At 25.4% G+C, this 25312-nt stretch overlaps 4 protein-coding genes across 51 annotated transcripts in view; 3 read left to right on the forward strand and 1 right to left on the reverse strand.

Moving 5' to 3' along the window:
- LOC126902674 (uncharacterized) overlaps positions 1-25312 on the forward strand; it is a 236250-nt gene that overhangs the window by 167340 nt on the left and 43598 nt on the right. The window lies entirely within an intron of this gene.
- LOC126902670 (longitudinals lacking protein-like) overlaps positions 1-25312 on the reverse strand; it is a 101531-nt gene that overhangs the window by 73368 nt on the left and 2851 nt on the right. The window contains exon 5 of one of the 48 annotated variants that reach the window (XM_050680215.1): positions 17817-25123. The exons of the other annotated variants lie outside the window; for them this stretch is intronic. Coding sequence (XP_050536172.1) covers positions 25095-25123 — 29 coding nt within the window. The 3' untranslated portion in view covers positions 17817-25094. Of the gene's footprint in view, positions 1-17816; positions 25124-25312 lie in introns of those variants that run through there. 48 annotated transcript variants of the gene reach the window in all.
- Positions 5832-12500, forward strand: LOC126902679 (zinc finger protein 646-like). Its single transcript, XM_050680247.1, has 3 exons — positions 5832-7063; positions 9372-9457; positions 10839-12500. The coding sequence occupies exons 2-3, from the start codon at positions 9406-9408 to the stop codon at positions 11312-11314; spliced, it is 528 nt and encodes a 175-aa protein (XP_050536204.1). The 5' UTR covers positions 5832-7063; positions 9372-9405; the 3' UTR covers positions 11315-12500.
- Positions 13032-15791, forward strand: LOC126902680 (longitudinals lacking protein-like). Its single transcript, XM_050680248.1, has 2 exons — positions 13032-13412; positions 14830-15791. Exons 1-2 carry the CDS (start codon positions 13188-13190, stop codon positions 15094-15096), a joined length of 492 nt encoding a protein of 163 aa, XP_050536205.1. The 5' UTR covers positions 13032-13187; the 3' UTR covers positions 15097-15791.

Here is a 25312-nt window from a genome sequence, read left to right on the forward strand (position 1 = left end):
TTTCAGGGGGGGGGGGGTAACAAAATATTTGGTTTCACTGTCCGCTCAACTGAGTCATCATTGAAGGGAGTAGTCAGGGTCCCACGTCTTCCAATTAACGAATTATCACGCTAAAATATTAAAAAATTATATATGTTGGCATATACATACAGAGTGGAAAAACCATATAAGTTTGGGAATTAATATAGTTAGCGAGGATGCTAACTATATAAAAATGTTATTCTTATAAGCCTCGCAGAAAAAAAAAACACATAAAAGATTATTTGTTCAACGCATATATTATTTATAAAATTAAGAATCTCTATAGATTTAATACATTGAATTAATCTATAAGGACCAACGCTCTTTTCTTGGTATTCATAATATAATTTAGTGAAAATACAACTTTTTTGTGTACTAAATAAGTATACTATTGATTGTTCTTTTACCTAATTTTAAATTAAGTATGAATATGTTTTAAAATAATAATAATAATAAAAGATTTTGTTACAATCAATTAAATTATAATATTTGAAATTTTGAGATATTAATATTTAATATTAAATATCATACACTAAAAGAATTTTAGCTATAAAATTAAACGGATATAAATTAAATATCACAATTAACATATTTTATTATAATTCAGTAATTGTGATTTATATTAAACATTTAGCCAAAACAGAAGCATTGGTGTATTAATTCTTTATTATTTTTATTTTATTCGACTTCATAAAGAAGTTTTCCGTGAGTGTGCGAGGATAAATAAAGTATAATAAAATATTCCATGATAGACTTAAAATTTAAAAAAAAAACTTTAGCTAGATATGAAACGTTACATAATAATTTACATTTTTAAGTTTGTTGGAGGGTAAAAATCAATAAGAACTGGGCTGATGAAATAAAACACCCTAATGTAAATGCCCTTAAAATATTTATACATTTTTTTTATCAATTAAATTCGTAGAAAATAATTGGTTTGATGACAAACCAAATGTTTGGATCTTTAAAGTACCAGTGTATCGTATTTAAATTATCATTACCTAAGTAAAGAACAAGACTAATGGTAACATTTTTTTTTTTTTATTGTACTTAAGATAAACTTATTTTTCACATACACTTTTAATTAAATGAAAACATCGGTCATTGGTTCTTTGGTCAAAATTTTAACTAATTTGTAGGAAATTGTACAATATTTTCTTTGCGAGAAAAACAGCTGTCAATAATTTGTAATTTGAGAATATCTTAAAATGCGTAAAACAAATTGTCGCATAAAAATGTGTGACGTCTTTTAGTATTTAATAATAGTAACGCGTAATTTATTAACTTCAACATTCACATGATGCACCAAGGAATACATAATACATATATATATTTTCCTAATAAATAATATTTCGCTCTGTGCTAACTAATAATTATATTTTCATTTTATGAATGAATCCAGTGCAACAATTGATAAGACAAACCGGTTTTTGCAATGTTTATTTATATCAACAACAAGATGTTCAAGCGTGGCGATTGATAATATTACGCAGACTTTCGTTCTACGTTACCTAGCCGGTATACACGTAGTATTTTAATTCGATAAATTACTTGCTATTATAACACAACATGCAAACTGGTATTTGTAAATATGCTTAATGTGCAGATACCTCACTAAAAACTAAGCTTCCCATTACGTGCAATGGTCATATGGTGCACTATTCGTAGCAATAGACCATATACAATGTTATTTCTAGTGAGCAGTGACCGAGTCTTTGTCACCAACAAATCGACACTAAGCAAACAGACATTGTAGTTTTTTTCTGCTCCGGGTAATGCACATGCAAAATGTTTAACTTTTTTATTACGGTCAGCGATAATTTTACAAGTGTTTTATATTACCACAATTAAAAAGAACAACACAATCACTTGGAGTCGAAAAATAATTCAATATACTGTAACTTATGTCTTAATACTTGCATTATTTCCGACGATTAACTTACATTTGTATTACCAAGTATTATTAGTATTATTTTGTGTTGTATGATAAACACAATTTTTTCTTTGAAATGTAACTTCTATTTAGATTATTTTCTTTAAATATACGGTGCTTATTCAACCGCAGCGTCTTTAATGCATTTGGAAAATGTATCATTTTTTTACAATAGATTCAAAACACAATTTCTTCTTTATATATAAACATATATTTACACCAATTCCACGGCACTGTACGTTTATTTCAAAAAACAAGAGAAAGTTGCAATTTTGAAAACATTTTTTTTTTTTATTTTAACACGTAACACTTACAATCGATACAATTGCAATGTTAAATACGTGTTCACAACTCGCAAGCGTCATCGATTTACTTCCTATGCGATTTGAAGAATTAAAATAATACTCAATAAGCATATTTTTTGACATTGTTTTTTCTGTCTGTTTAAATTTTGATCGAGTTACTTAACAATTTGAAAAGGTAAGCGCTAAAAACTGCAGTAACTCTTGTGAATACAATAGTACAGCTGGTATTTTATTCGGATGCATTTAAACACCGTTTAGTTGTTCGTTCCACTGAACAATCTCTGGATTTTTATTTTAATAACTACATACAAAAAGAAACATAAATATTGATAATAACCAATCAGAGTTTAAACATTATAATGAAGTAATTTTTTAAACCATACAGGGACGCACTTTTGAACATTTGATTCCGTCTTTTCTGTGAACAATTAAATAATAAAGAATGATTATTTTCTCATAAACCACTCGAATTAATCGAAAAATAAAAAAAATTGTTTGTAATTTCTTTTAATTGCATGCTTTTCTCAATTTATGGATCATGTAATTTTTTTTATGTTTATCCTTTATACCTTATAAGAGTGTTGGCTTTATTTTTTCAAATTGTAGCCTACATAATTAATTAACTTATTTATTAGATAATGATCTAATAAAGAAAATTATTGGTCGACAACAACTTTTTGACCAGTATTTTAGAAGTTATTAATAATTTAAAGTTATGGACTGTAGGTGAGGCACGGTTAGGTGCTACAATTTTTATCATTAAACATCTCTCGACCTGACTACTGTCTTGCCGCCTAACTATAAACATGTTTATAACATCTGAAATATTGGCCCATAAGTCATTACAAAAAGTTATTATTTATTAATTAGATCATTATCTAATAAATTAACTAGATAATTGTGTATGCTGCTATTAAAAAAAATAAAGTTGACACTCCGATAAGTTATAAGGGAAGATGTTAAAAGTAATTTAGAAATGCGAGAGAATAGGAGATGTAATTCCAGTAAGACAACCCATCATAATTTCTTGCAACGAATTATCTCTGGCTTAATTGAAAACTTATAGGTCAAATTATACATTTTTTAACAAAAGGTACTGTTAAGGTCTTTTGTTTGTTTGTAGTTTTAGTTTTAATTATACTCGACATAAGCGTAATTTGAACAAAATACTTGAGGGGGTCTACTTTAAATTTTCTCCATCTTAAAAATATTTCTATATAAATTATCTACATGTAATTTTCATAGTTTTTTGGGAGAGTTGTGACAGAATTTAGGAAGATAGGCCCTTACTACATCCGCCACACTGTATCTTTGATTATTGAGTTAATATATTCTCTGCATTTTGTTCCTATCACATGTATTCTACAGGGTAGCTCCCACCCGGACATCCGAACGGGAAGCTATTTTACGTACGGACATAATTTTTACACTTCAATCCATTTTAGAAGACAAAATAGAAGTTGCCTAACTAGGGATGTTAAAGTGGTCGTTTCCCCATGCCTTCCACATCACAGCCCAAACCCTATTTCTATGGATTGGTGGCTAAGTGTAGATAACCTTGTTCATCTACACTTAATACAAGAAGCGCTGCTGCTCCCCACTCCTAGGTCTATTTTAGTCGGTTCTTACTACAGGCATGGACTACTGAGGATGTATTCTAACCCCCACTCACAGGGGAAGAGTTAATATATAATGTTTCATATTTTCTATAAAAATTTCGAGAGCTTTATTGGTTACAAAACATGTAACTTTCAACTATAGTCATAAAAAATTGTAAAAATAATTAATATTTCATATTAATTTTAAAAATGAACTTTCAACTAGTGTAAGATCGCGATAGGCCATTAATTATATTAAAACCAAAAATATCAAACTGAATTGTATATTATTGTCTATGTTTTTTTAATATCTACTAACTTTTTATTACCTTAAATAAAATTCCATTCGACCACTACTAGGCATCCGGGGCCATTGCCCCTTCCCCACTACTAATGAAAAGAAATCATTTGCCGCATAATACCTGTACTCTTGCGGCCTTCCCGTCTTATGAAATGGATGACTAGGAAACATTTCTTTTAGAATTTCATTAAATCTAATATATTAATTTACGCTATAACTCGTTATGTGAATTAATTATGAACAGTAAATGTAAATTAAAATACATTTTCTGCGTAAACAAAATATATAGATTATTTTGGTGATACAATTTTATTTGATATTAAATAAAAAATAAAAACTTATTAAAATATATTTTCAGTAAATATAATATACGAAATTAACAGATTTAACATCAACGCTAATTGTAACTTATTAAAAACATTGCTCTTTTTTCATTAAATAACGTAGCCCATCATAATAGTACAACAAAAAGTTGTTTTTCTTTTTTATACATTTTTTATCATGTTTACAGAACTGCGTAAATTTTTTCGAGCCTATCGATCGGTTTTCCACGAGCACACATTTTTAGTGACCTAAATAAATTTTCTGTCGGAACCCGGAAAAAGGCGTGTGCCGCCCTGAAATTTCCGTAGCAACTGTTAGGAAGAGGGTAGAGGAGGGTCGGACGAGGAACCGCCGGTCTTGATACGACGGACTTAATATTTTTTCACGTTTTCATAATAATAGAATTATACAAACGGTTGAAAAAGTAACAACAACAATAACAAACTAGGAGGTGTACGGTACGATGACCCACGTTGTCCGTATGTGAATGATCTCAACCCCTCCTTCCCCTTCTACTCCTATTAAATTGATCTTATTGTAACTGTTACTATAACTATTTAATGGCTTAGTACACACAATAATATAAAATTTCCATATTGTAGTGTGACGTTTATGCAATGAACAAAATAATTTTCAAACGTCATTCCTAATGGAGATACCGCATTCATCGTGAAAAAAAGGCCGTGTTATTGATACTATCATCATAAAATTATTAACAATATTACTATAGAATTTAAGTAATGATTTATTTCACATACGCACTCTAACACGTCGATCGTTGAAGTATTTTTAGTGTACAACAATCCAAGCGCATAGTGTTGATAATTAAATATATAAAATAAGGTGACTAATAAACAAGCATCCAAAAACATATAAACGCCCTGAGTTTTTGGCCGAGGATATTCAATACTAATAAGGTCGACTGCGTGTCTGAAGTATCATAGTGGGGACAAGGAAATGATGGCGGTGGAATAGGAGGAATTGCGGGCGCCCCGAAGACGGGAGAGAGGGAATTAGTGAGTAGTCGCCTAAAAATCCGAGCGGTACAAAAAAAATACAAAATTTGTAAAATAACCCCCTCTCGTTAAAAAAACGTGTACGGTAATTATTGTATGGGGCCATTTCTACGGTAATTCCGTTGGCGAAGGTACCCCACTACCCGTCCACACCTGTACCAATACTGGTGCACCTGTGTGCGACCGTCCGCTCTCCCTCCTTAATCCCCACCTATTGCACCCAAAACGCGTATCAGGGCAAAAAAAAACCTAACGACGGCTAAGAAGCGGTGGCGGCATTGATGGCAGTGAATGAATTTTTTTTATTATTATTATTATCGACACACTGGATTTTTACGGAACGGAATTTTCCCCTCTCGACCTTTTCAGTTTTTTTTTTATACGTGTATATTTTTTATTTTTAATAACGTTCCCCTAGTAGTAGTAGTCGTCGTCGGCGGGTAACGCGCGTGTGTCGACACACTGAGTTTAATGTACGCGTCCGCTGATAATAACACACGCATACACACAACATCTATCGTATTGTCGTTACTCGTTGCCGCCGCCACCGCTACAGTCGTTCCTGATGTCGTAGTGTTACTGCCGCTGTATTGTTATTGTTGTTATTTTCGTCGTCAATACATAGACCACAATTTTTTTTTTTTTTTTTTTTGTGCGTACGCGTTTATGCAGTAGAGTGCAGTGCTATGCGTGTAATTAATTTCTGTTCCATACTTTTAAATTGTGTACATTTTTTCAACAAACATAAATTACAATGTCGTGGGTATTGTGTTTGCGGTGCGTTTCGTTACGATACGCGCGTATATTGAACGCGACCGCCGCCGGTTAGTAGGGTACCCTTTGGCGGCTCTAATATTGATTTTTACTGTGAGTAATTTGATTCACTTCCCGATAATACAGTGAATTTTGTTGTTGTCCACCGTGGTCGTGGAGGATGGTTGTGATGATAAGGATTACCTAGTCGCAGGGTATTATTTGTTTAGACGCCGAAGTACTGAATGACTTTTTAAGTTGAACTTATTTGACCATATAATTTGAAAAATTATGGACCGGCAAAAAAATTTTAACGGGGTAAAAACTCTTTGTCTCTATCTACTTCCACCCACGCCCACCGCCTCATGTACTACAACAATATTAATATTATTATACCTCTACACATTTAATAACACATATGTCTGGAAACAATGTGTGCCAGGATGAGGCAGTGTAAACAAACGAAAGACGCAAAATTATGAATAAAGGAAATCGATTCGGCGGGCGGCACGCAGCAAGGCAAGGCAGCGGTAGCAGTAAACAAACGAAAAAAAAAACAACATCGAGTTAAAAATTTTTCCGCCTGGAAACCAAAATGAACGAATGAACGTGCGCGCCTCCACTGTTTTCGACCGTAGCAATAACGCTCGTCCATCTTCGTCGACCCTCGAAAAAGTTTTTTAAGTACTTTTTTCAATTTTTAAATTATATTTGCCTATGTTATGGAGGAGAGCAGCCGTGCTTTATTGGAAGTCAAATGCCTGAATTTATTTATATTCATTTATGTTTTGCTGATTATTGGTCGATAACAGGTAAACAAAATATTATTGTTATTGTTTAGTATTTTTTTAGTAGCATTATCTAATAATCTTACTCAAAGAGTACTAGATAAATTCTCCCCTTCAATGTTTTATTTTTAGTAATAAAAGGTGCGATTTGTTATTAATGTCAAAAATCAGTCTGATAATGACCATTATTCATATATTCAATGGCCATTTAACAATTTTTATTTAAATTTAAAAGATATAAAGATACATTGTTTTATTTATAACTTATGTATTTGTAAATGAGTTACAAATGATGGAAATAAAATTATAATAGAAATTCAATTATTGACCTATAATATTATTTGATATTAGTGTTGGGTACATATTTTTACAGTGTTAATATTGACAAACTTGAATAAACAGACTTTTTAAGTGTAATTTTTTAGTTATCAATAAATTTTTAAATAAGTACCTTCATTTTTCATTAGTATCAACTAAACTTCATTTTTTAACTTTCACTAAGTAGTTAACAACAGTCACTAATATTTTTTTATATCAATTTATCTTATCAGATAATTGGGGAAATATTTAAATTTATATTTTTCTTATTGTTTAATAATTTTTATTTTTTTTTTTTGAAAGCATGAATTAATTTGAATTTTATAGCTACAAATACTAATGATTGAAAACGAAAAGTTCAAACTTCAGATACTCAACTTATTAGTATATATTTTGATGTTAATAAAATAAAAATATAAACAATAGTAACCAAGACTAGCCATTAATGCGTTAAAAGTTAATTTTATTAAGTTTGGTAACTATACATTTTTGGTGGGCTTAACTTTTTTAACCCCAATAACATTATATACAAGTACATTATATCAGTGTAAAAATAAAAAATTTTCCTAGTCAATTTTAATTTAACTAAGTTAAAAAATATATAATTATATAAATTAGTTTTTAACTTAAAATAGTACTTTAAAGATTAACATAACTTTAAAAAGTTTTGAACAAAAGTGTTAACTTACCCAGCCTTAAATGATAAATATTTAAACTCAAGCTGAAACATATGAGTTTACCAATGTTTTACGTAATGATTGAAGCCAGGAGTTATATGCATTTATTAATTTTATCAAGTTATTCTGTATACGCCATCAGCCAGTACAAATTTTTATTAGTTCATTTGAAAAATTAGTTATGTGTTGTTACCAGGGTTATAGTTTTGGGTAGGATTAGGGGTTAATCCCCTATAAAAAGAAAAATATTTCTATGTTATTATAATATGATACAGTCATAGGATTACATTATAGCTAAGTACAGAATTTTATTCTTTTGAGTATTTTTTTGGAATACTCACAGAAAAACAGGATATTAAAAAAAAAAGTCATTTTTACAAAATAATTTGAAAATTTTAAGTTTATTTTATTTTATTCAAATTTACAGAATGATTCTATTTTGATAAGACACTCATTTTCACAAAAACTTCTGAGATAAATTTTTGTAAAAAGAAATATATTAGATTTAGAAACTCTACAATAAAACTTAACTAAATTTTTTTTCATACCTTCAGGATTTCAGGTGAAATGGTAAATATGCATTTAAAGAATATTCTTCCGACCTTTAATTATAATCCAATAACAAAATTGTAAAAACTTAAGACCCTTCAAAGTGGCACAAACAAATTTTGTAGATGCATATAATTCTTAGTCCTAGTAATGATCTTCAGTACATGAATAATTAGACTCATCTAAATTTCTTAATTATTTTAGTTATGTTATGTTACTGTAATGAATTCGCCTTAGAATTGTATGCTAGATAAATAAAATATATGTTTGATGAAGCTCTAATCCTTCTTTTTTTAATTAAATACTAAATTTTAAATGCATTATATTATTACAATATTAATACTTCAACGATAGTTAAAATTAACCTGTCAGTTAAAAACTATATTCTACATTTAAAGCATATATTTTATTCTTAAAAAAAAAATTTATATTGAAACTATTAAAATGTTTTAATGGTTCTCAAAATATCAATAGAACTAAAAATATATAGCTGTTGTTGTTAGAAATTTCATTTTAAATTAGTTATATATCATTATTCCGTATTAAAAAAAAATGTTTTAACCTAAAATATTAAATAAAACAATGAATGTTAAATATTTATTAATGGAAAAAATCAAATTCATTTACTATAAAATTCAAAACATTTTTAAAGTTATTTAATTTAAAAAATAAATTATGTTATAGTTTTACAAATAGTAAACTTAAATTGAAAAATTAAAATATTGAATATTTTCTTGCATTTATTATTGTATTGTACTTTTAATCTAAAAAATGTATGTATATTTTAGGTTTAATTATTACACTATAATCAAATATCAATGTATGTTTTCAACATTAAAATCAAAAATTAAATCTTTAAGAAGATTTTATTTGGGTAAGTTTAAATTATATTAGATAAGAGTATTAAATATAAAAAATTTAAGTGTAATTTTGAAAAACTGTGTTTTACAGCTAATAATAAATGTGAATTATTATTTCTTTTTGAAATGTCATCCAATAAATTACTAAAATTGTGCTTTAGATTCTCATTTCATTATAAATTATTAAAATAATGTATTATAAAAAATTACAACCGAGTTAAAGATAAAAATAAAAATTAATTAGATGAAATTCAGAAGAATGCAATGAAAATGAACTGAAATCACCATATGACCCTATTCAATCATATTTAAAGGACTTAATAATTTGGATACAATAATTTCTTACCTTATTTTATTACTGTTTAATTTTTTCAAGGTATTTTAAAAATAATTTTATAGAAAGAATTTTTAAATTTTATAATGTTGTATATAATTTGATTCTATAATATTAATGATAAATCTGTTTAAACCCTTATAATATAAAAAGAAATTAATTTATTGAAAAGAAATAGCAATTTTAAACTTAAAAAAAATGTATTAATTTAACTTACCCTTAATAAACTGTTTTTATCTAATTCTTTCATTTATATTTAAATAAATGTTATATTTTTTTATTTTATTATATTTTACAAAATAGTAACAATTTAGGATTATGCTAAATTAATTACTCATGTTTCTTTAAAGTGTATCTATAATTTTTTGATAAGCCAAATGGATTTAGTTGTACAGGTAATATTGAAGTTGTTTTTTACCAGATATGTATTATTTAAATACAAAAAAAAAACTAAATTTAAGTTGTCTATAAAATAATCATTTTTATGTTTTCAATGATTCATGAAAAATGAAAATGACTAATGTTTTTCTTTAAGATTTTTAAGCAAAATAAAACTTTCCATGTATTAAAAACCAAATTTGTATACAATAGTGAGTATTCTATTGCAATAGTAATTGATAAATTTAAAGTAAATATCCCCTACTGTTATTTTCCTTGGCTTTAAGAGTAAATTGAATCATAACCAACTAACATAAAATAATGTAATTTTTTTTAATAATAACTAATCATTTTTTAAATATAAATTCCACATATTTTTGAAAACTGCATCCTTACAGTTTTCTTAAAAATGTGATTTTCTTTGCTTAATAATAACCAAAGCAGTTGGGTGGTTTTGTAGGCAATAATGCTTAATATTAACATATTTCTATTGGTGTTTTAATTCATATAAATAAACCTAGGTGTTGGAATAAAATAAAATCTTTCATCCTTAACAGCTATTTATATTTTTCTATAATATGCTATGTTCTTTAAAATTCAATATATATATATCTTATAGGTTTTGGGTACATTTAATAATATTATTGTACTCCATTTTATAAACTTTTTCTGTATATTTATAGCTGAGCTGATAGACTACCAGAGACGCTTGATACTTACAGAGTATTATAAATTTACTGGTCTACATACAAAAGAATGGTTGTCTCATGATGGAGAAGAAATACCAGGGTTATTTCCTCATCTTCTAGATCCAGGTGCTATAACAATACGAACAACACCTAGTAGTGGTTCTACTGGTAAACGTATGAGAAATTCATCTAATCGGTCTCCTGATGAAGCCCGCTGGGTATGTCCAACTTGTGGTAAACGATATAAGTATAGTCGTGGATTGGCAATGCATAGGCGGTTAGAGTGTGGAAAAGAACCTATGTTTCATTGTCCATTTTGTCCTCAAAAATGCCATCAAAAAGGTAATATGGTTATACACATAAAAAAGAAACATCCAACTCAATATGAAGAACAATCACAGGCTGTTGTCCAAGCTCATGTCAAAGCAGAACAAGTTCTTGTAAAAGCTGAACAAACACAAAGTGAATGAAAACATAGTTTTCTTTTCAGTATTTTTTTCTTTGACTCATGGTACTACTTAATTAGATAGATTTTAATTGGTTTTATATTTGTATATTATATTATTATATATATTTTTATATATAAATGGACATAAAAAATTAGATCATGTCATATAGATACCCTCACCAAAATAATTAAGTTAAATATGCTATTGATTTTTATGTTAAAGAGTTTCCTAAGGTTATAGTAAACTATGTTATAAGTTTATATATATATAAACTTAAACTCAGTTTCTATGACTTTCAAATATTTTGAAATGAGCTTGTAAGTTATTGTTATGTTAATTTATATATATGAGTATATACTTTTTTCACAAACAGTTTTTATCTACCTCTTATTTTAAGTCCATATCTTGCACATTTCCTTTAAACTCTCATATATTTTTTTTAAGGCTTTTACCGTTACCTATTTGATATTTAGCTGTAATTAAAATTACTCCTCACCGTTTGCAATATCTGTGCAATGCATATTATAATTTTATTCTTATGATTTTTAAGAAATTTGCTTGTAAATATGCAATAATTTTTTTGTTAATTTTTTAAATTATTATTTATTATTATTTACAAGGTATAAAATTTGTATGTTTAAGGTATTTTTTTATAGGAAAGTATTAAATGAATTAATAGTATTAGTGAACCAAAATAATTAAATTGAGTCCTCCAAGTGATAATTATAAATTTATAGAACAATCTGAGATTTTATTTTAATCTCGTTCCCGTCCCTATGCCCAAAACATGGTTATATTTAACAAAATTTTATTTATGTATTAACTTTAATTACTGTTGTGTAATTATTAAATTTTTTATTATAAAATTGTTGGTGATTAAGTTTCTACTTAAAAAGAAAAAATAATATTTATTTGTAACAGTATTAAGAAATAAATCATGTTTATTTTTTCTTGTATTATATTAACAACCCAAAGTATTATGGATTAGTTTATTAAATAATTATTTTATTTTTACAAAAAATTTATTAACTTAAAAAAAATATATTGGCCCATAAAAGTGTGTATTACTTTATTGGTTTAATTTATATATAATTGTACTTAAAAATAAAAAAAATTATTGTTTTGACTAAAATTCAAATTTTACATCTAAAATTATTTCGTTACATTACTTAATATTTGTAAATATATTTATAAATTGTTATATAAATTTTATCTATTTTGTTCATTTATTAAATCTACAGATTCCTCTTTATTTTTATTTTTTTTTTTATTCTTTATATTATTTACTAATTAGTGTTTATTTTTTCAGATGATTATCTTCAATAACAAAATACAAAAATGATTATATGAACTACAAACAAAAGAACTCGAATCAAAATATTTATGTTATTCAATGAAAATGTTATATGTTAATTTATCTAAATTTTTTAAAATTAGTTTCCTCCTTTTTATTTAATTAAATTATATGGAACAATTATAAATTATCAATTTAAATATTTTGAAAGAAAGAAGACTGCATCTAAAAATGAGTTACTGGTTTTATGTTAATTCTACAAGTTAAAAATAATTTATTTTTTCTACAGATTTTTTCAGCATAATTAATTTTTTATGATAAAAATTACTTTAAAACTAAATTATTTTTGTAGTTAATATATATTTAAAAATCATAGTTTGATATTAAATTAGTTATTGATATATTTAGTAGGGATTAAATATTGTATTTATTACATTGCTACTTGAATAAGTCTTTTAGTTAGATTCTATGTTGTAATAATTATTTGAACTGCTTATACTTTGTGCACACTCTTGTTTTTCACCAGAGCATGTTTTGCTTTATCTACTTTGGTAATTCTCTTTTACTCATGAATTGGTGGATGTACTTACAGGCGATGGAATGGCTACAATCACAGCAACCCGTTGTGTAGTGAATAATCATTTGACTAATTTCAATTATCATCATTTATCAAGTGTTATTAAGTATCTGAATAATCAGCAACAACATCAAAAAACGTGGACAACCAATAATGCATTGTCAATATCTCAGAGGTATTTTGAAAAAATATCGCCAGCAACAGCTGGAATACCAGCTCTTGTTAATCAAAATTTCTATGATATGCAGGTATGTATTATTGTTAGAGATTTTATAAATCCTGGTTTTTGGGAACCAACCGAACCCAAACAAAACTTCCAATTTTTAGTCAAACCAAATAATCTAAATATTTAATGTTATTCAAATTTTTTTATATCATTCAATAAATTCAGCATTATATTTGATTTTCAAACTAATTTATAGAGTAAAAGTTTTGGTTGGGTTTGTTTTGAAAATTTAATAACACTTAAAAAAGTAATAAAATTATATATTATTTTTATATAGGATACACATTTTTTCAGTTAAATTTATAAAATAAAAATATAAATTATTTAAAATGTAAACATTTAATTAATAATATGGAATAATTCAGATAATTTAACAGTATATCTGACCTCAGTAGTGAAGTGCATTTAAAATTTTTTTTATTTTGGGAATTATATATTTAAAATGTTTCTATGACTCAAAAAAATTCATTTAATGAGATTTTTTTGAAAGAATTCTTTTGTCAAAATAAATAAATAAAAGGTTAACTACTCCTAAAGTATGCTTCTTAAAAATTTCTGTCTAAAATTATTACCCTATTGAGTTAGAAATTGGATTGTTCTATATCTGAAAATGCCTTAATTACAGCTATTTGGTATTAAACATTTAACTAGTATAGCTGCCTAAATCTTATTATTTTAAGTACAAATCCAATATAATAATATACAATATATTGATCATATTTCAAAAAATAGTATTGGACCAATATCCAAGCCCTACATTTTTTCAAAAGTTATTAAATTTATCATATTTTTATTATTTACTTTGTATAATAATAATGATGGATCACCTTTGATAATTAATGAGGAAAGTGTCAAATTATCATAGAGCATTATTATTGAGATTCGCCTGTATTAGATACTTAATGATTGACATAAACAATAAAGTAATAAATAAATAGTTAAAGGAAAAATATAATGATTACTTAATCTTTTATTTTATTTTGTTGTTAAAAGGATTTTTCTAAGCAAAAGTTATTAACAAATCATAAGAAATATACATGCTCTAGTAATAAAGTAATGTTCTAATTTTCACTATCGAGGTAATGATGTCTTTATTAACGAGTGAGAGTACATTAGGTGCAAAGTCATTGTATCATTTAAATAAATACACATTAACAGCCTACTAGTTCTACTACCCTCACTAGATTGGCTTCTGTTGTACATTCTGATCTACTGATAAGNTCACTACTCACTAGATTGGCTTCTGTTGTACATTCTGATCTACTGATAAGTGAAGCAATTTTGTTTATAAAAATTATCATTTCTGGTTTTGATTGTATTAAAAAAATAGAAAATAGTTATTAAAAATATACCTATGATATAATAATCTTGGTAACTTAATTCAAATCTTTTATAATCATATTTAAAATATTAAAAACTTAATAATAAATTTTTATTAGGACTCTGGATCAGATGCATCAGGTCATGATGGTTATGGAAGGCATAGAAGACATAATAGAGATAAGGAACCTATTTTTCAATGTCCAGACTGTGAAAAGAGATACCGTTCTAAAACAAGCTTGAGCTTGCATAAACGTTTAGAATGTGGTAAGGAACCTGCATTCCAATGTCCGTATTGCCCGCTCAAAACTCACCAGAAAGGTAATCTACAAGTACATATAAAAAAGAAACATAATGACCATGGAGAACTGAATAGGACTTACTAAAATAATTTTTAAAAAATTACTTGTATAACTATAACTTCATAAGTAGATTAGTAGTGCCAAACTCTTTGAGTTATCAATTATTTATTATTAATACTACATTAAGTAAAATAGAAAAAAAGTCCCTGTAAGTGTAATTTAAATTTCAAATGCTCCACCACTATGTCTATCCATTAGGTTATCTGATAATTTATTTATATTAATGATATGGTTACTTGGATTTTAAAATATCCTTGTTTACTACTTTCACTTCTCATGTGCCCCATTTGAATTAAAAATTGACTGGAATAATAACCAATATATGACTGATAGTATTCTATATCTTAGTGATAATTTAGATAAATATTCTCGAAAATTATATGTATTTATGTTGGATCTAATATTAAACACTGATTACAAACACTCAGGGTGACACCGTGTACAATTATAATGGTGACTAAGTACATTTTAAAATGAAAAAAAGCTTGCTCATAGATACTACACTCAAGTGTTGTTAAAAGTTTCTAATGGCAACACATATTAGACAAAATCTTTATTTATTTATTTTTTATTCCTTTATTAAATGACTGAATAAATGTTAAATTAGAAGAATGATTATTATATTTATATCAATTTTAATTAAGTTCATTGTTCCGTATAGTGTAATAGATTAATATTTTCAATAAAACTGTTTAATTCAGTACAAAATAAAATGAAGGTAAAATCAAATCAATTCGATGCAAAAAAAATTCAGTAATTAAAAAAAATTCAGTACAAAATTATGTGTTCATTAATATAATTTAAGATAGCTGTTAAGAATAAAATATTTTTTATTAATTTTATTTTTTAATTAATGTATGGATCAATTGAAAACAAGTTTACATGACCATAGTTTTCAATAAACATATAAAATTACCCACCCCTATATTACTTTTGTAATTATTGACTTTTTTTTATTATTATTATCGATGACATTGGTGTTCCTTTGCCGTCCAATTTTATTCATAACTGATAAGTAATATTATAGTCTGTATTAAAGTTCCCAAAGTACAAATTTTACAATGAAAAGTAATTTTACTTGTTTTATTTACAATTGTATATTTTTCAAATGTTTCTTTTATAATTTTAATATCTTTTCTAATTAGTATTTTGATCTTAACTACATATGTGCCTTAGTATTAGCTTATTTTATTCCAAAATAAGCTCTTTAATACTCATTCAGTTTCTAAATATTTAAAATAAACTTCATGTTTTTAAAGCTCAAAGTAGTTTGGTACTAATTTAGATTATCTCTTTATCAACAAGATATAAAACAATCCAAAGAACTAAACATTTGTTTTATTTGATTTTATAACTGCAATATTGCTCTCTTACCGAACGATCTCTTTGTCTCTATTTAATTAAGCGCTTTGTTTTTTTTTTTTAATGTGCAGCAACACTTATGATAGAAATAGTAAAAAATAATTTTTTAAATTACATATACATAGTAATTATACTAGTGTAAATTAGTATACCACCTTGATAAAATAATTTAAACAGACTAATTTAGAAATAAATCCATATTAAACTCTTTGTAATAAATATATATATATATATATTTCTTGACCAAATTATATTAAATATAATAATTATTAAATGCATGGTTTACATATTAAAATACAAACAATAATTAAGTATGTGTCTGCATCAATAATTATGTAACTTTCTACATATTTAAATAGCTATCCATAAAGTGCAATTGTTTTTCCTAATTATATATATATTTATTTGTATGTTTTTCTGTCTTGTTCCTATTATATAAAACTATTGTGTAAAACATTTATACAAACATGATATTTCTTTTAATACATAAAACAAGTTAATGTATTTATCTAATTTATTTACTAACTTTAAAGCAACATAAATTTATAGATTATATTTTCTTGATTTTTATTATTTATTTATTTCTATTCATTTTTTTGTTTCAAAATTATTATTATAATTATTAGTGTACATCACCTTTATTGCATTAGTTAATAAGACATTCAAGACTTAATCTAAAATTGAAGTACAAATTTACTATCAGGAATTTTTTAATGAAATATTCATAAAAATTCAAAATAATTCTTAAATAAAAGTCTTTATAAATTATATCTTTGTAATCATAAGTTGAATATTATTTATTGGCAATATTGTTCCTAAAACTTTAAATATTATATTTATATTCCTATTATTTAGGAATGGGAGAGAAGTGAGGTCTAAAAACAATGTTATTCTGTAATATGTATTTGCTCATGATTAATATGTATGCTTATGAAGATAAATATTTTATGTTGACATTCATTTTTGGCTAGTTCAATAGTGTTAAGAAAACAATTTAAAATTATTATATAATTTATTATTTAAAGTAGCTTAACATGAGACTTAGACAAAATGCAATAATTTAACACATTAATTTTATCATAATATAATGGTGAATTTCAAGTATTAAACATTAAAATTAATGTATTTCAACGTTTTTTAGCGATAATTAAATATCTATATTTTCGACATAAATTCACTATTTTTAATATTTAATTACAGTTTAAATTATAAATTGAAAGTACAAAAGAATTCTAAATTATAATACTTATACTGTAGCTTTAGCACAAATGAATTATGAAGCATGTATAGTGGAAGTAAGCAAATTCACAAAAAATAAGAGTAATTATTTATTGTGCCCCTACCTTAATATCATAACATGTAATGGGTCAATACATTATTGATATTTATTTATTTATTTATTTTTTTTTTTTTTTTTTTTTACATAGTTCCTATTTTTTAGAAAAAACTATGCATTTTATGTAATATTTTATTTTTAATTATAAACATCGTGTTCATTATTCTTATAAAACAAAAATAATAGTTGTTTTCAAACAAATTATGTAAATCATGATGTACCTGATTTTTGCATTTATAATATGTATTTATCACAATTACTTACACATTTCCTAAATAAATTTCTATTTTGTAACTAAGTAATATTATTGTATTATAATAATAAAACTAATAACAAAAGAGCAAAATTTTAATATTAATAAACCAAATGTACTATATATTTTTTGTTTGTTAAAGCACACAAACACACGTGTGGAGCAGTATTATTGATTTATTTAATTCCTTCATTGTACTTTTTTAACTTAATTTTATTTTGTTTCGTGAATTATAATTTTTAATTTATATAAATATGAGAACAAATATTATTTATTTAGTAATAATGTGTATATGTTTTATGCACTATACTTAGATGCTTAGTTTTTATAAAACATTATAGTAGTAAAAATAATATACTTTGTAATTAAACAAATTAAAAAAACATATATATATATTTAAATATGTATGTAAATAAATATAATAGTTTTTGATTAACACTATTTATGGAGTATTTTAATCCCTACAAAAATTCTCTTCTAGTTTTATTTAGATAAAACTAATCTATAGAAAATATAAAAGCCTATTATATTGTATTGTATTTACTGAGCTTATTATACTAGAGTAAGTCTTTTTTGTACTATTGATATTTAATTTTTTACAACAATTGTAAAAAAAGTTTTAAATAATAATTATTTGTGACTTTTTCAAGTAAATCATTATAAACTTATAATTATAAATTATGTTATCATAATCATAATAATAATAATAATCAATTATTTAATTATAGTTTTCTCGTGCCCTTAGAAAATTTTGTAGTTAATATAATAATATATAATAGCCATAGAAATGTCCGGAGATTAAAATAGCACCTGCGACTAGCCTCTAGTCAATATTTTAAATTCATAACCTCCATAATATTGGTCCAGAAATTGTTATTGAAAGTTATTTTTACTTTAAGGGATAAATATAAAAAATATTTGATAATAGATACATTTATAAGTAACTAATGTAAACAAAATAATGTATTATTTTAAGAAAAATCGAGTGGCTGGCGTTAATAGAATTCTGTAAATATAACAATATACATGATTTTTTAATATTTTTTTGGGTACCTAATTCGTTAACAAAAGGGACTACGCTCCATGCTACCCTTGTTTCGCCTATGGCAAATCCTCCATAAAATTTTTAAAAAAATATTTGCAGACTTGCTACATTCCATATTATTTAATAATAGTATATTTTATAAAATATATTTATTAAAGTTTTAAATTTGTATTAAACATAATAAAATCCAAATTTAAAAAAATGAAATTTAATTCTAATTATTCGAATAAATAAAAAACCAAACCCAGCACAGGTTGGTCGACGCATAGTGGTGACGTGAATAGTTGGATCAAGTATTATGATATCTGACAGTGATTAAAATCACTATAAAAAAAAACGCTTCGATGCAAATCTTTAGTGTTAATTTTTAAAACATTGGTGGATTATTCCAAAAGCTACATGATCTGCCATTTCCTTATTAATATCCTGATTAAGATAAAGTATGTCGAATGTAAACGGGATTATTAAAAATATTATTTCTCATAAAAAAATTGTGTTGATCCATACACTTTTCAAAAAGTTATACCATTATAAAGTTAAAAAAGTCCGAAATTTTTTTTCCATAATAAAATACATTACATTAGCTTTAATTTAAGATATCTATAAAAGTGTCAGACCTTCCGGAACATTTTCAAAAGTCAAGTTGAAAAAGTAAATTTTTGTGAAAAAGTTGTAATTTTAAAACGCCCCCTGTGAGCAGATAAAGGGTTAAATTTATAAAAAAATTATACCAAATGATAGGTAATGACATCAAGCATCTGTAAAAAAAAATTATATTGATTTGTTCATTTTCCAAAAAGTTATAGCATTATAAAGTTAAAAATATAAAAAAAATTTTTTACAAAAATCGTATTTTTTTCATTAACTTTGATGTCTGTTTTCACCGTGAAGACAAAATAAAGTGCGAAATTTTTTTTTTCGTAATAAAGTTTATTACATTTGCTTTAATTTAAGATATATATAAAAATGTTAGACTTTCCGGAACACTTTCAAAAGTTAAGTTAAAAAAGTTCTACTTTCTAAGTGCATTTTTCAGATTTGACCCCCCCCCCCGTATATAGGGAAATGGTCTAATTTTAAAAAAAAGTATATCGAATGAAAGATGTATATAAATACTACTTCTCATGAAAAAATTGTATTGATTCATACATTTTTTAAAAAGTTATACCATTTTAAAATAAAAAATGTAAAATATAAAATCAAGAATTTTCACACTAAAATAGTGTCCGGTAACCATTTTCACCACGAAGACAAGTCTAGGGTCAAATTTTTTTTTCCATAATAAAGTACATTACATTTTCTTTAATTTAAGATATATATATAAAAGAGTCAGACCTTCCGGAACACTTCCAAAAGTTGTCATTATGAATCCTCCCTTGTGGGCAGGTAAAGGGTCAAATTTATAAAAAGAAAATATATCAAATAATAGATAATGACATCAAGGATCTATAAAAAAAAAATTATATTAATTTGTTCATTTATGAAAATGTTATGGGAATTTTAAGTAAAAAAATTAGGGATTAAATTTGTAATTTTTTTGGAGATTTCCCCCATCTACGGGGAACGAGGGAAATTTTTTCAATTTTTGAGTGTATTATCTTCGACTAAATACAATTTGTGATCTTTTGACGTATCGTTGAAAGAAATCGGTTCGATGAGAGCTGAGAAAAGTGGTAACAGACACAAAAAAGAAAAAAAAACACATCATAGTAAAACTAATGCCTTATCAGCTTCGCATCGGAGCTAATATAAGTATATTTGACAGACAAAAATATTGTATAAGTTGATAAAATAAACATTTAGTTGACTAAAAGCTACTTTTAAACGAGGTAATAATTATATTTTGATTAAGTCCTCAAGCGGTCTAATTTAAATTTACGTTTTTCGATGTAATGTATTTTAGGGTTTCCGCGAAAATAATTGTATCTAAGACATTATCAAGCCTTAATCATTTTACTTTTTTTTTTATTATGCAAGTTTTAAATGCTTTTGAACGTTGTAATATTTATTATATCATTTCTTGTTAATTCATTTTTACTCTACAACTGTGCACATGAGATACGTAAATTTAATTATGAGACATAGTGTGCCTAGTTGACTGATGTAATTAAATAGAAGAGTATGAAATTGAGATATGTATTGTAATTAACATTATTATTTAATAAACATTTAACATACACTAGTTAACATTTTACCAACTATAATCTATAGATTTATTATAAATGTTTGCATAACTACTAATTGTATAATAAAATAAAAATTTTTTTTTCAAATCAATCAAATATTAAAATAATGAAAAATTAAGATTTAATTATTAATAATTGCTACGGCCCTAGCATCTTTTAATACTCGGCAAAATGACAGACTGCTTTTCGTAGATACAATTATCACTGGCCCTGGTTAATGACTGAGAATGCTTATTTTAATTATATCATCTATTATAGTTCCCCAAGGTTTATCATTTAGATACTGTGAAATCATTAGCTAGTTTAATTTCAGTTGTGTACGTACAAATAAATGTATGAAGAATACAGAAATAAAAAAGAGGTCGTAGCAATTTTTTTTTTATTATTTTATTGTATATTTCTAAGCCACTTAGAAGTAATAGAAAGAAATGAAAATATTATAAAATCTACCACTAGTCTTTCTCTCCCCTACATTTATCATATATACAAAAACTAACATATATCATATATAAAAAATTTTACTATCATAAAAAATCTTACTATCATAGTAAGAAGAATCGGCATTAGCTTTCCACTCCAAACCCCCATCAATAAAAAAAGTAATTAAGTAGACAACTATATAATATCTTAATATTTACATGGTAGGTATTATAGTTTACTGGTTTGTATATTTTATAAAAAATATGTGCAAAGTTAACTTTTAGTAATTGCAATTTAATTTTGATATTCATAACAAATTTTATAAAAGTTGAATTTTTATGAAATTTAAATAAACAAAATAAATAAGGAGTGCGAGTTTGCTTTATGTATAATTTATATTTAAACATAAATAGTTTTTGCCTTACACTTTTTTAATTTTAAGAATTCATATTAAAGCCAATGGAGAAACTCAATACGGATGCAGAGTTGCCAATTTAGTAAAAATTTCAATATAATTTATATAATTAAATTTATTTTTGTTTAATTTTACAATAACTACCATCTCTCCAGTGAATTACATTAATTCATATATTTACAATAACCATTTAAACGCATGAACTCAATTTCCGCACCAATTTTAAGGCTTTAAATTTAAATCACTAAGAAAATCAATTTTGACGTATTAAATTCAAAACAAAGATGTTACGTAACAGTAATAAACCTTGCAACACTTTTACAAAGTAAATTACTTGAAATAATGAATTGTATTGATAATTGTAAATTTATGTATTGGAGGTACTTCTAATAAAAATCGTAAGTCTTAAAAGAAATAGCAAAATTAATTTACCGTATATTAAAACATTTTTACGTGCGGTTATAATCATTGGTCACTTTATACCAGCGTTCATTAAAAAAAAATTTATCCTACACAAACCAAAATGTATAACAAAAAACAATTATTATTGAACAAGCTTTTCTTTCGAGTAAAATTTACCATCCTACACTTAAATTCATTAATTATTCTATAGTGAAATGAAGCAGACTAGTTTTTTTAACGCTGAATCGATTAGTTTGCTTCTTTAACTTACCTCTGTCAAAATTGTATTTTTTTATTAAGTTTACAGTAGAGCTCTTTATTGCAAATGTTGAAGTTGTAATATAAATGCTATAGGGGAGGATGTACTTGACTAAATGCCACATCAGATTTTAAAAAGTAAAATTGATATTAGGACTATATGTATAAGTATTACTAGTTTCGTACTTCAATATTCATATGTATTAGTTATAGGTATATTAAGGATCAATTGTAGCAGAAAAATTAATTTTATCATAAAAATTTAATTTACTATATATCCATTATTTAATTAGCCATGTTGATAACAGGTCATCAAAATTATTAAATAAGATACCCGGTATTAGGGACATTGCTGATTATTAAGTCTCGCACGCATAGTATTCTATAGCCCACATTAGTTAACAAATTTAAGAAATTACAGTAAACGACAGCCATTATTAATAGACCTATAATATTGGTACATCTGACAAGTTTGAATTTTTAGACATTACAGCCCAATATGAATTCCAGCCAGAAAATTTTTACCAATCTTACCCTGCATATTTATTAAAAATATAAAATTCTTGTGTCACAGCACGCCCAAAATCAATTAAAAATAATATTTAAATTACTAGATTTTCAGCTTTTGAGTTAACAAGTTGATTTTAATAAACTTTAGGAAATACCTACATAACACAATCGAAGCATCATCTTTAGTACAGAACCTGTCAGGTCAGTTAAACTAAACAATTTATAAAATTGTATCTCACCCACATTAGTAACATAAAAATTATGAAACTCACAAAAATACTAAAATATCCTAGTCGAACAGATATGACAAAGTTACATTAGATACATAAATAAGTTTTTTTTATAAAATGTCTTAGCCACACTTGAATAAAACATCAAGGACACTTTCCTAGTTTCTTGGTGCCATAAAAAAATGCTTGAAATATTTTTTTATGCAGTGGCTATTTTATGTATATAAATTTTCTTATAATATAAATTTTTCTCATACTTTTCTATTATTATTTTTTTTTAATTGAAAATAAATTATTCACAAGTCACAAGTTTTATTAAAAAGTTGATTGAATAATTATGATGAAATGAAATTTTAAAAATTAAATATATATGAAAAATATGAGAAAAATTATAAGAATTTAATTTAACTTACCGTAAGATATTTGGTTATTATACAATTATGTATGTAGATTGAAAATTTTAAATTTTCTATTATTAACCATAAAACTAACAATTTCATTCTTACTAAATTTATCTCCTTACTAATAAAAAACAACTGTGTACTATTCTTTCTTTTCCCATTTTCATCAATGTTAGCACATATTATCGAAAGGAAAAGGAATAAAGAAAACACAACTAAAAAAAATACAGAATTGGTCACCTTAGACCTTTATCTCCTTTTTTTTTTTTTTTTTTTTTTTTACCAAAGTCGCCAGCATTTAGTCTTAATTAGTATTAAGACTTAAATGGCAAATACTTAACTAATGGACTGTATAAATAAGACCTGCTAAAAATAAAAAATTAAACAAAGTTCTAAGAAGAACTTTTTAAACAAATATTCAAACATTTATAAATAACATTATAATTATATTAAAATCAAGAGATAGGATAATATTAAAATAAAAGACACTAAGGAAGAGAAAAAAGGTAGAGGTTCCCTATTTACCGATTACCTTATACTTACCTCATTGAATTCCATAAAATAACATATCTTCATGCAGTCTTCACACCATGTATTTCAAGTATTTGACAGTTGCCATTTCATAAATATTTATTAAGTATTTATTTTGTATAATACTTTATTACACAAACAAAAAAAAAACACTTGAAGACAAATTGATAACTTATGAACATGATAATAAGTTAAACAACTTTTTCCAATTTAACTACACCCAGTACCCCCTTCTCACTACAACCATCTACTCACATAACTAAAATAACCAAATCCCAATATCATTTAACTAAATATAAAAGAATGTAGAGATTGTGAGGGCGTACATTATGCAAAGATCTCTGTATATAAAAGAAAAAAAAATTTTAGGACCCACAGAACCTATAACAACACAAGCACAACCAAGTTCATGGGTCCAAAGAAAAAAAATCTGAAATATTTATTTTAATATTTTTAATAATATAATATTTTGTGTTGAAAATGAATCTTAGTTAATATATAATAATACAAAAGATTTGGTCAATCCACCACAAAAGAATAACTTACGAGCCTCCTTTCGCTCTAGTACAACTTTTGATGGATATGACCAAGATGCAAGAGGATTATTATCTAGGAAAATTAAACAGAGATCTTTGAAAGTTAGAAAAAAACTGATGTTAACTCACCATAGAAGTTAATTCCAATTGATTCCAGATGACCTAACTATACAAGAAGGTTTCTTCTTTAAGAGGTATTAGAGAATAAGACAATGAGGAATAGTGATTGCAAATTAATAGAAAAGTATTTACAAAACAAGATAAAAATAAATTATAAAAGTGGTTAGCAAATGATGTCCTACACCGCAGGTTACTAAAAAAACAGCCAAAAAGTGCCAAAAAAAAAAAAAAAAAA

The sequence above is a fragment of the Daktulosphaira vitifoliae genome, unplaced genomic scaffold (genome assembly GCF_025091365.1).
Source record: "Daktulosphaira vitifoliae isolate Bord-2020 unplaced genomic scaffold, ASM2509136v1 Scaffold_3, whole genome shotgun sequence".
NCBI lineage: Eukaryota > Metazoa > Arthropoda > Insecta > Hemiptera > Phylloxeridae > Daktulosphaira > Daktulosphaira vitifoliae.

Bases quoted from the DNA above. Each gene is read 5' to 3' on its own strand.
- LOC126902679 (XM_050680247.1), top strand. From the start codon at position 9,406: ATGTTTTCAACATTAAAATCAAAAATTAAATCTTTAAGAAGATTTTAT. The intron at 9,458-10,838 runs GTAAGTTTAAAT...GTATATTTATAG, and splicing joins TTTAAGAAGATTTTATTTGG to CTGAGCTGATAGACTACCAG.
- LOC126902680 (XM_050680248.1), top strand. From the start codon at position 13,188: ATGGCTACAATCACAGCAACCCGTTGTGTAGTGAATAATCATTTGACT. The intron at 13,413-14,829 runs GTATGTATTATT...AATTTTTATTAG, and splicing joins AAAATTTCTATGATATGCAG to GACTCTGGATCAGATGCATC.